The sequence below is a fragment of the Rhea americana genome, unplaced genomic scaffold, assembly GCF_003343005.1.
Source record: "Rhea americana isolate MKP2758 unplaced genomic scaffold, rheAme1 scaffold_61, whole genome shotgun sequence".
NCBI lineage: Eukaryota > Metazoa > Chordata > Aves > Rheiformes > Rheidae > Rhea > Rhea americana.
The window spans coordinates 214,638-227,041 of NW_028186768.1; the positions used below are offsets into that span (position 1 = coordinate 214,638).

The 12,404-nt window shown below is 44.6% G+C and overlaps 1 protein-coding gene across 5 annotated transcripts in view; it reads right to left on the reverse strand.

Annotated features, from left to right (window-relative positions):
• Window positions 1–12,404, reverse strand: part of COL27A1 (collagen type XXVII alpha 1 chain) — a 165,740-nt gene that overhangs the window by 9,535 nt on the left and 143,801 nt on the right. For 4 of the 5 annotated variants that reach the window (XM_085320114.1, XM_085320115.1, XM_085320113.1 and 1 more), the window contains 8 exons: window positions 8,541–8,597; window positions 8,329–8,382; window positions 7,117–7,170; window positions 6,078–6,131; window positions 4,459–4,512; window positions 4,276–4,383; window positions 3,729–3,836; window positions 2,196–2,303 (listed from right to left, as the gene is read on the reverse strand). In XM_085320114.1, the coding sequence (XP_085176240.1) occupies window positions 2,196–2,303; window positions 3,729–3,836; window positions 4,276–4,383; window positions 4,459–4,512; window positions 6,078–6,131; window positions 7,117–7,170; window positions 8,329–8,382; window positions 8,541–8,597 (597 nt within the window). The remainder of the gene's footprint in view (window positions 1–2,195; window positions 2,304–3,728; window positions 3,837–4,275; window positions 4,384–4,458; window positions 4,513–6,077; window positions 6,132–7,116; window positions 7,171–8,328; window positions 8,383–8,540; window positions 8,598–12,404) is intronic. The other variant, XM_085320117.1, reaches the window with a different exon arrangement.

A 12,404-nucleotide genomic window follows, 5' to 3' on the forward strand; every position in this document is an offset into this window, starting at 1 on the left:
AAACATGCACCGGATGACTCATCTACAGTCTTAGGAACTTAAGGGATGGAAAAGACTTGTTTGGCCTCTTGGCTGGACTATGTGACTATGCTGGATTGTACTTTACAGGATGTTTTACAATGTCTCGTTCAGCCCAGTTGTAGATGACTCAAGAAATGGGGTTTCCACCACCTCTATTACAAGGCTATTCCAGAGTCAATCTATACACCTCTGTTGGGAAGTTTTCCTGCCACAGTAGTGAGAAACTGCTTGGCAAGAATGGCCTTGGTTGGAATCGGTAGAATGTAAGAAACTTTCCAAGGATACAAAATGATTTAATTGCCCATTTAGGGATTCTTGAAAGCAAACATGCTACTAATGGAGGGCTAAGGTCTTTCCTGTGTTAGGAGAACCAACCAAGCCCTCCTTCTAGAGAAATCCGGGGCAAAAGTGAATGAGAAGTCAGAAGGGTTTTAGAGAAGTCTAAGATCACAGAGTCACCTCAGCCCAGCCTACCTGATCGATATTTTTACTGCAGGGTAAGCAACTACAGTATTGGGCAAATGAATTTACCACTTGTGCACAGAAGAAAAAAATGATTTTCTTATGCTGTTGGCTAGTACCTTTCAGCTTGCATGAATACTGCCACCTCAAAGTTTGATACAAAATAAACAAACATAGAAATGGCCTTTAACTGAGGTAGTTGGGCACAATCTGTGTGCCGGTCAAAAACATCTATCACAACTCAAGATACTTATTTAGGTCCGTGTTTTCACGGAGTCATTACCCCAGGCAGCCAGATCAGATCTAGCCCTGTTGTGACCACAGCTCCCAAGTGTAATGAGGGGTTCACTCTTACTGTCACATGGCCCAGAAACCCACAACCTTTACAGAAATAAACGTATTCCATCATGCAGGCGRCCTTGCCCTTTAGCAACACAATGTCACAAAGTCAATACAACTGGTCAAAGAGTCCCACCAYGCTGTGGGTCACAAAACCTCTCTGAGCCCAAGGGATGTGAATTAGTCACCGCCCTGAGCCCTGTGATGCATCGGTCACACACATGGGTTAAGCCAGCGATGGCTTTCCCACAGGCGCATGAAGCATCCCACGGTACTGTGTGCGGAGAACGGGGAGAAAGGTAGCTTGCTCCCAATCAACGATAACCTGAGCTGTCCTTGGCCTTTGCTTCACATCAATCCTAATCTTTCTTCTCCTAATGTTAGTTTTATATTCTTGGCTTAACTACATCTTCTGTTGGTGGTCGTGTTCTTGAGATGCTTAGACTGTTGTGGAAAGGGAGTGGTTGCACATGCCTGCATGTTTCAGATGGCTGGAAACCCCACTGCTGCAAAGATGTTGAWCAGATAGAAGAGACAGAGCAGATAAGGGATTTAAAATGGTTCCTGCTTCAGGGTTTCTGCAAGTATCACARTAAGTGATTCTAAAGAAGTTAAGTAGTTATAGTCTCCTCTGCACACTGTAAGAACTATTCCTGACCTAAAGAGGTCCCAATCTAAATAGCTTAAGCTTTTCCAGTATAGCCTCTCTGAGGAACTGTGACACATCAGTGCTAAGTYAGACAATCCTGCTGGTAAAACAGATAAAATCACTAAGAATTAGGAGCCTGCCTGGGGAATAGGTGTGGGCATTTAACTTCTGCTTCAACAGAAGACTCTCAGTATTTCCCCCACTGTGCTCTGACCTCACAGCTCCATTGCCCAAGAAACTGCACCAGGATATCTATCTGCTCCCAGATTTCCTGTACAGTCCCAACAGAGCAACTAGCTCCCCTCTGCACCTTCTGGATGGTTTGGATTACACRGTCCACTTCCAGCTCTCAACACTTCCACATGTCCTTATCATAACATTTCTCATCAAAAACACTATCGTGGAGCCCGTTTGATAYGGTTCTGTGGACCAACTACCAGCACTTAACACAGCTTTATCACAGGAACGATGAGGAYGTGAACAGTGCGACTGYGCTGTCTCAGGGAATGTGGACATGGGATAGACATCTCCTGCACAAGTGAGCAGTGAAGAGCAGGAAAGTGTGCACACTGGAGAAAACTATGCTGACAGGCAAGCCAAGTATGAATTCTTCGGTAAGAGACTGTCCTTGGGTCAACCTTGCTATCCAGGCCTGCAGATCTGCTTCCTCTTCATACAGAAGACAGTGTAAAAGCAGCTCTGATCATTTCAGTTGATCACTAACCGGCTGTCCTTTGGGTCCTGGGTCACCYGGGCTCCCTGGAAGCCCTGTTCCGCCTGGTGATCCTCGCTTCCCTGTTTGGCCAGTCTGCCCAGGCAATCCTCTTTCACCCTAAAAATAAGAGAATCCAAGTAATTCCTAAGGACAGGGGATAAAAATAGCAACGTTYAGTTGAAATAGCCATAGATGGAAAGTTAGGCACAGTTAGGCACAAACAACATAGTTTCATCAGGAGATCCCTCAGGTCTGCTAAGGCAGATTATTGTGGGATGCACATCGTGAGACCAGCGATGGGTATGGCTGTGTCTCCTCCTGTGCTCCACGCAGAGCAGGAGCTGTCAGCAGAGCTGTACTGCCTGATTGGAGCTGAGAACTTCAACTTCCATTTGCGCTTCTGTATACTGCCTGTCCTGCCCTGCAGTTTCTCATAGTAATTGATGATTAATCCATCTAAAATGTTGAAGACATTCCAAGGTTTCAGCTGGAGGACCTTAACTCAAAGGCTACAAAGCCAACATCTTCCCTGGCACCAACTCTGCAACTGAAGGATAGCAAAGAGGTGCCTGAGACCCAGCACCACACTTTGTGCCACAGCTCTTGGCCTTGCAAAAGCCCCAGGAGCAAAGCAAATCCAGCTACACAAATCTGGGGCAGACCAGGATAGAGGAGCTAAAAAAGTGAGTGCTCAGGCTCTGGAAAAGAGGCAACAAACTCCCCAGCAGCAAGGGTGTGACCCYGGCACAACTACTCAAGGGTCTTTCAGTCATTTTTGGTAACAGCCTGTTATTCTACCCAAGGCAGCTGGAGGGCAGCAAGTGACAGTTTAAGAGTGACATGGTAGACGTAATCTAAATCAGACCTGATAGCCTCCCCAGACCCAGCTGGAGCCTTTTCATTCATACTGTCTTTCTACAAATGGCTGAATTGCTGTTGGTCCAGTTTCTATCCTATGGCCTACCTGCACCAGGATAAGGACCAGTAAGAAATCCCAAGGTCACTAAAGAAGGTTTTCCCTGCCTCTTCATGCCCAGCGCAATGCCCAAGCCCATACTGGTCTAGCAAGTGCAATCCTGTAAATATATGCTAAAAACAAGCAGTGCACACTTCCCATCAGCAGTTCAGGCCTCACAGGGCAGCAGCTGGAGGACTCCCAAGTTCCCAACAGAGTCATCTGTCCAGACTTCCTACAGGCAGGGCCACTGCAAGTTCTCCAAGGCCACATTATTTTCCTGGGTATCTACTGAAATGAGGCTGGAGTGTTTGTAGTGTGGGTACGTGTATCCGGAGACAACAGAACTTTGTGAACTTCGACAAATGAATAAATGTCTTCAGGATATTAGCTGCTGTAGATTTCAGGAAAGTAGATGGCTGGATCATGAGAAAGACTCGTTAAGCCTCCAGCTAAGTGAAAGATGGCAGCAGGCGTTCAAACTTTATTAGACCCTGGAGAATCCAAACTCTAGATTAAAAACCCTAGGAAGCCAGGTTCACAGAGTGAATTGCTAGGAGCAATATCTTACGGAGTCAGAAACTCACCTTAAATCCTGGTGGTCCCTGTGCTCCTGGGAGTCCTGCTATGCCAGGGTTCCCTCTTTTGCCTGACATCCCTGTGACACCTTCTTCCCCATCATCTCCCTGCTCTCCCTAGAAATGAAACACAGGAGAGGTTAGGGAAACAAGACACTTTCTCCACCTATGCACATCTCCTTTTGTAGGGACAGGAGAGCGTTGTGATTCTGTCCTCAACAAGCAAGCACACATCTGGGCATGGGTGGATTTGCAGATACATGTAGAGAGGTCTGTGCACATAAGCATCTGTTTGTCATGCCAGAAGCATTGGTTTGCTTACAGACTTGGCTGTGCAAAGGCATCTGCCTGCCTCCATGTGCATGTGTGGTATTAAGAGCAACACATGATCCACTCTGGCTACGTATAAAATAGCTGGATAGCTATATAGCTTTATATACTATTAATATAGCACATAAAATAATCTATAGCTGGACTATATCCACTTTTCCTGCGTTAATTTTTTTTTCTAGCTCTTATTGCATTTGGTGCTATAAAACTACAATTGCAAACTCACCAGCATCCCAGGCACGCCATCCTTCCCAGGCACTCCGTCCACTCCAGGGGCACCCTCTTGACCCTGCCTGCCCACCACTCCTCTAGGTCCTGGTAGCCCAAGGGTGCCCTAAAATCACAAAGGTGTTAATGATGGAGGTGTCTGCACAGCACTTGCTGAGGCAGAAATTGAATCTTTACCTACCGGTGAGCCTCTGCTCCCTGCACTGCCCCGTGCTCCTTGCTTTCCCTTTTGACCCTGCAAACAAAAAAAAAAAAAAAAGAAAAACATCTAAAATTGCAGCAGTTCTAACACATCCCCACTTTGAAGCCTGATTTCAGGGTGTGCTTTGGATAATGTTTGAAAAGAGTTTTATAAAAAGGAGATTTATAAAGCCAGTTGCTGCAGCACTGGGAGATGAATTGCTATTGGTTTTATTACAACTGGTTCTTCGTATGTCTTGCGAGTTCTAGGGCAGGAATGAATAGCTAGAAGGCAAGGACCTACATTTTCCTAATACAGAGCAGATGAGGACAAATAAAGCAGGATGAACTCGAGGAAGGACTCAGTGCACTGGCAAACATTAGAACAAGATGCTTCAAACCTGTGTCCTCTCTCAGTTCCTTGACAGCACAGCACAGAACTGAGCAACGAGTAAACTTTCTGCAGGGCACTCAGTAAGGGCTGCTCTGAGCCTCTTCCCTGCTAGGTAACTCCGTCTTTGTTGAAAAGTTAAGTGAAACTGAAATGATAAGTGTCCTGTGTCTAAAACCTGCAACTCTGCTTTGTGAATAAAGAGGTAAAAGAAACACTCCTGCGGTTTATTAGGGATAAAAAGGATTCATTTCAGCAGAATGAACAGAAAACTCAGCCTCATCACCTTCACTAGGGCTGTCTTAGTGAGATCACGCACTAATATATTTCTAAATTAAAGAACTGCATTTTCTGTGCATTGTTTGGCAGAGGACTGGGCCAACTGCAGAAGAAATACACCTAGGGTATACTCCTAGGCTTCCTCTGCTACTCAGCAGACCCAAAGGCAGTTTTGGATCATCCACTGGTGAGTAGGGTTAATTTATCTTATCACCTGGGATACTCTTTGCCAAAAACACCTGCTGTAGGTTAGACTATCTTCTAGCATTAAGCCAGTGGGGTCAGATTAAAAACCCTTCCTGCTCCCTCTTGGCAGATGTAATTYGTTGAGTATTGAGGTCACATGCTTATGTTTTAGCAAATAAAGTCCTGCACAAATGAGAATAATTAGCAAGCTGCTATTTCAGCCAAATATGGAGGTAGGAGAAGGTATCAGGACAAACCTTTAAGGAACTGTGTGTGATGTGTTTTCTTGCTCTGTAAGGGCAAAAAGTTAAGAGGGGCAGAATCCTCAAGAAGCATAAGAACTGTAAGGGTAACTAGACTCCAAATTTGGAAAGTTTCAAGCCAGAAAAAAATATGGTTCAAATGAGGGAGTGAGACATTTGCCTGGCTCAAATCTCCTTAGAGACAGGAAAGCCAGCTGGAGGCAGCAAACACAGTGGTATGGGAAAGAGACAAAACCCAAGGCAATGACTTAGGACCTGCCCGAGATTCACCCATGCTGGAGCTGTAATTGTCTTGATTTTCTCCAGCAACATAAAACCAACAAGCTATTGGTCTTAGACACTCAAATACATGTTTACTGCCCTCCCACTAGGTTCTCCATAGTCCTTCTAGGCATAAACCATAGGCCAAATCACACACGGTGGGGAAAAACACGAGAGTCCTATTAATTACATATTTTCTTTAAACTTGGGACACCATAAATCCACCCTGCTGAAACCTACCACATCACCTTTGGATCCCTTTGCTCCTGGCTGGCCTGGTGGTCCAGGATGCCCCTAGAACAGATGAGCAAGAAAAATCTGTTTGAATTTCTCTTCTGGCAGTACCTTGCATGAAGTATAATGAACAGCATTTTTTGTGCCTCTGACAACATTTGACTCYGCAAAAACAATTCAGGGGTACAGGCTGTGCTCAGACAGGCCTCCTGGGGAAAAATGTCTCCAGAGAGCACTATGGAGGGTGTCATTTGAAGAAGTGATGCACTCCCTCGCTTGGACAGTGTTTGTGTTTGGAGAAGTCATCACTAAAGCCCAGATTGCTCCTGGAAAACAATGCTGAGAAGCAGACAGGAAGGAGTCTAGTCTGAGAAAGGTATTGTACAAGCTATATGTAAAAATAGGGATTTATGTAGTGAATACATCTCTGGTGTTTGTAGTACCTCCCTTTTGCAYGCTGCAGCCCTTTTCTTGGTTTAGCCTGGAGGCCAGATACTAGAGAGCTGCCTATGGAGGAGTGAGGCACAGGGGATGTTTCATGAACTGCTAACCGCTCTCTTCCTTACACACACGCTTCTCCAAACGTTCTTCTGGTCATCCAATCTTGTGTGTCTGTTTGTGTCATGGGAGTCTGCTATTGGCAAAGAGGCAAAACATGCAATTTCTGGACTAATGCCAAAGAGAAGGTGGCAAGTAAGGACACACCTGCAGATCCCTTCCACTTCAGCTTCTTTCTGCATGTTTCTAACGGTCCTTTTCTGAAGAAAATTTAAAGCTCCTGCTTCCATCCCTGACATTCTGAGGGGCTACCACCTCTCAAATAAATTAACTCAATTGGTGAACATAGCAGTTTTACCCATTTCTAAGCTATATGACAGAGCACTAAGATTTAAACCCCAAAATAAAATCTATAATTCTTCCTAGAAGCCTTACAAAGAATGCATGTATTTCCTACTGCAGCTCTTCCTACCTTCCTTGCCTTTTGCACCTGTTTTTTCACATGCATCTCACATTGAGTAGCTTACAATAAAGCAGTATCTCTTACAGGTAAACCTTGCTGTCCAGGTTTTCCTCTTTCTCCATCGAGCCCTTCTTGACCCTTGAATAAAAAGAGARAGGGAACATTAGTTTGTTCTTGGATACTTTGTTGGCAATGGGGAATAACAACGGATGCTGACATGTATGGGATAGGGAAAGACGCATGTAGCTACATTCTGCTAATTTRGGAAGAGTGAAGCTTGTGGGTACTGTAATACAGGCAAATTCCTCCCAGGTAAGCAATGCTCCATGTAGGCTATAGGATGCTTAACAGCTCAATTTCTACCTTGGAATTCCTTCCCTGACACAGGTGGCCTTACTCATTTCTCAGGCTCACCTCTGACTCCGGACATTCCCTCTCCCTCTGCTCCTGAGACTCAGCACAGTGTTCTTGAAAGAGGCAGCTGAGAGAGACTGCTAGTCACTGTCTAAGCAAGAAGATAGGCTTTCTAATGCATCCCTAAATACACACAGYGTTATTCTAAATGAATGCTTGGACACTGCTGCCCTACAGAAAAGAGAGCAGCACTGCTGAAGGAAGACATCTGAAGATAATGAATTAAGACCGTTCTGTGCATTACTGTAATAAGTTGCTTTGACTAGTTGCTTTTGGATGGAGATAAGGCTTAGTCCCAAGAGCCTTTTCAGATCAGCACAAACTAGCTGTAGATGTTCCACAAAGAGGACATCAGCAGCACAAGAGACTMATTCATAACTCTGGTCTTGCTTTTGAGAGAAATTCTGATAAAGAGACTTTTGGAAGCTTCCAAGACTCTAAGTTAATAGAGATCCTCTAATGAAAGTGTTTGGCCTTGAGTCTACAGCCATGGGCATACTAGTCTCGAATGTTGTCCAGCACTGACATGACCTATCTTGTATACATGTTTCCCAGGGTTTTTCCTTGATAATTACAAATATCTCTAATGAAATGGTCCTGCTCATTCTTTCAGTCTAGTGAGCAGGTGCATGGCATTATGAGATGCTGATCTTCAGGAYCTACAATTTGCCTTCAGCAAAATTTTTACCACTTCAGGTAAAGATAACTGAATATCTCATTCTTGTTTGAAATACAACCATGTGCAGCAGTGGACAAGGGAATACAGTCGGTTATAAATTGTGAGGGCTGGGCAAAGGATGGAAGTTCTGTGGTCTGATGCAGACTGGAAGCACTTCCCCAAGACGATCACTTTCTGAATCACATCTTGGGAAAAAGACTCACAGGGTAACCGGGGTCTCCGGGCTCCCCTCGATCACCTCTGTCACCAATGGGACCCTACAAAAACACAGCAAACGTTCAAGGTCAGTGCAAAAAACCTGTCATCCACAGAATATGCATAGCTCCTGCATGTTCTACAAGTACAGAAGCACCTCAGCTAGTACACCTGMAGAAGTCAGGCCAGGATTGATCAGAGAAAGGATTTAATATCTTACTCKGTCTCCCGGTGGTCCTTGTGGGCCTTCTACCTTCCCATCATCACCTTGTTCTCCCTGTAAATAAAAATACATTAGTATTAATATAGATGACAGCATATAYGGCAGGTGCTTCTGTCCAGACTTGAACCAATCCTTTCATATCATGGGCACCTAAACCAAAGCCTCTGCTGAATTTAACAGTTCTTCATCTAAAGGAAGCCTGCGTTAATTTTTTGTTTCATAACCCGGAGTATACTGACTTTTTGCAGTGCTTTTCTGGTTTCTCTGATTTTTTTTTTCCTGCCTGGTTTAACTGCCCTCCCCACAGAACAAGGTGCAAAGAGTTATTTTCAACAATTCCTAAAACAAGAAGCATGTAATTAAGACAATAAGGGAAATAGTTCTCCGTCTCTGAATTTTATTGCCAACAATTAAGCATTTTCCCACCCTCACCGAGTGCTGCGTGGGCTGTCAAGGGAACAAGGGTGGTCTTGATGCTCTCCCTGGTTGTGTGCCACCACTATGGGCTCTTCTAATGATCGGTCAGGTAAGACTCAGTTCTTTACACACTCATRCACTCCTTTCTCACACACTGCGTGAGAAATTCCACTCATGGATGGGGTGCTCCCCAGCAAGAGCTCAGAGCTCATGRTTTGGCTGGTAGGTAACATCACCCAGATTACTTTTAACTGAGGTCTCTCTAAAACATCTACAAAAAGATCCTTCAAGACTCTCAGCACAAATATTCTTTTTTTWAAAAAAAATCAGTTGTATAAGTCACTTGGGGTCATGGTGTCCTATTTTCTCTGGAGTCCAGCTCAGAGACAGCGGTTTCTCAGCTCCCCATAGAAGACAGCTACATTCCAGCTTCTCTGGTTTTTGGCTGCTTCATATCACTGAGTCTCTGGCACTCTGGCTGCTTAGGAAGAACATGTTTCCCAGCCTCTTTGATGTTGCAGCTACTGGAGAAAGACAGTCTGGGGGATTCTGGCACTGTGGAGCTGCTGTGTTTAGATTACTTGGGGTGCTCCTAGAGCCTTGAACATCCAAATCTACAAAATCAGTTATGCAGAGCCAAGGTTTTTGCAGATTTATGCAATTCTCAGTGGCTGCATCAGCCTTTTCTGATGTTCTTATGATGAAAGTCTTTCATTTTCTCTCTACCACTCTCATTTTCTGTTCAATTTGGAGCTGCTGATGGTAAGGGTGCTTGGGTAGTCCCTCAGGGATCCAGGCTCTGGGAGAAGGTGTTTAGGATGCTTCACATGTGACGTTTGATAATGACACATCCGGAGCAGCAAGTGATGAGCAGTGAAAATCCTCTTTGACAGTGGAGCTGACGGCTTGTTTTCTGTAGGAACTGGGCCCATTGCTTGGAATCAGAGCTGTGCCACTGTTGAGGGGGACATGTTGATCCACGCTGACTTCTCACTGGGGCTGGGCACCAGTATCAACATTCACAGCTTGGTATAATAAAATTTCTTGAGGTTTGGCAAAATCTCTTGCAGTAAYCCTCAATAGATTGCAAAGAGCTTGATCTATATGCCTCCATTACAAATAGATGATAATGGCATTTTCTTTCATGGCTGCTGCAACACTTGTTGGATGAGTGTTGCTAGGATTTTAAACATACTTGCAAGTGATAGTTATATCTTCATTAGGAGATAATGTGCTAGGTGGTGAACTTCAGCACAGTTCTGTGGGTTTGGGGGCAAGTATCTTGATAAAATAAATATATAGGAAGAAAGTGTGCCAGAACTGCTTGCAAATCTTACACTGAGCAATGTGAATGGGAGATTTGGGTGGCAGAGCAGAGATAAAGAAAAATAATGTCTAACAATCTCTGCCAACAAATCTCTAGTATTAATGAACTTGCCAGTTGAAGGCTGCAGCTGAATACCTGGCACCTGGTTTGCTTTCTAGCCACTATCAAAAGAATGCATAATAGAAGGGAAACAAAGCTCCCACATTTCTCAAATCTCAAGAAAAAAAAACCATAGCATAAATATTGATATGTGGAAGTCTTGCCACTCATTGCTTCTGCTCAAACAGGATGTGAACACCTTTCCATCGTGGGTGTGATGAACACAAAGAAAGCTCACGCTTCTGCAGAGCTTTAAAGAGCATCGAGACTTGCAGACTTCTTCTACAAAGCGGAGTGGAGAAGCTTTGGTCTCCTTGAGTGTAATTCCCCTCCCAATCTCATCCTGTCTTCTGACAAAGAAAATCCTGCAGAGCTGGTCAGCTCTAGGACTATGAGGCTGGGTTCCTCCAGGACTTCCTGATACCTCAGCTGCTCAGGAGGGAGATGAAAGGTCTGTGCTAATTTTCTGGAAAGTTGCAGTGAAAAAAAAAGTTAGAGTAAAGGGCAGAAAAGTAAACATGTTGGGATACAAATGGAAAATGCATGGAGAAGAAGGGAAGGCTTGTTGTTGCTGGCTCCTGTCCCAAAGTGAGATACACCAGTTTGTAATTTTTAAAAGGATCCCATCTGGACTGCTTTAAGCAGCTGCCAAATGCAGGCGTCTGCTCTGAGCAAGGCCCCTTTGCGGAGCTGTAAATGTATTAAATGCAGCAGAATAGCTGGCTGGGATGGCAMAACGGGGCTGGATTCCACCATAATGCCTCCACTTACTTCTCTGGAAAAGGGAAGACCTTCTCCAYCATTAAATACTCTCCTTCCTCAGCAAAGCTAAACTCATAATGGTGTTTAAAAATCACAGAGCTGTCATGGTCCCATCTCCATTTCCTCTTCGGTTTTCAGATTCAGTCTTTCATTTTAATGCTTGCATGTGTGTCTGAAGTTACAGGGATCCARAGGGAAGGATGCTTCCTACCTTTAGTCTTGGATCCAGGCAAATCTTAGGAGGTATGAAGGAAGAACAGATGACAGAACTTCAATGTAAGACCTTGTAGAGCACCTGGATGCTGCAGGAAGTGGTGCTGGTGAGTCAGCACGTGATGCTGGGCTCCCTTGTTCAGCCAGAGCCGGTCTCCCAGCAGCACTGTGTCAACACACCTGTCTTTCAGTGAAGATGAACAATGATGGACATTAACAGACCTGAGTGCTCTCAGCAGAAGGCATTAGATGCTCTGGTGTTTTTGCTCAGCTTCAGCTTAGATAATTACATGCAGAATTCATTTTATCATCCTGGGCCRAGCTATCTGCTCCCTGATAACCAAAGATCCATGTTACATCTCAGGGAGTGCTCCTCTAGTGTCCGTCTGGAGAAGAATGTTCTTCTAGATAGGTACAGSCACTGCCTTTTACTCTTGCAGGTACCCTGTGATTGCGTTTTTCTGTGGATCCCAACTGTTGTCAGTCCAAACCCTTGGCAGCTGCTCACTGGTAGAATACGTCCCTAATACATCTTCTACCACTGCAGGAATGGAAGRGGCTCTAGCCAGGCTTAATCCCCAAAGCCATTTCCAATCCAGACAGTAAGAGCATTGCCTGGGGAAAACAGGATTTGTATCTCCTTGAGTCTGACTCCCTTCACAGCTGAGACTTCACGACTCAGTTTGGTGTTGCACTTCACCAAACGCAGGAGCTACAGGCTGGGAATTTTTGTTGCAACTAGGTGAGCAGAGTAGCACAGACAGCTCTGTCAAATCAGCTCCGGTGAAGAGAAGACTGTTTCACTGAGGACTTCAGATTAATGACTTGCAGACTATTTGAYACTGAAACAATGGGAGCTTTCAAGATGACAATTTTGAATGAAGAGGGATTAAAAAAGGCAGCAACTGCAGTTTAAACAACAGAGATAAATATCTGCACCTCTCTTATTCCTCCTGCTTTAAAGGCMATGGCTGATTGCTTTTGGTAGTCACTACTCACAGATTTTTTCCGGGATGCTCAAATTTCCATAGTGAGAYTGTGAG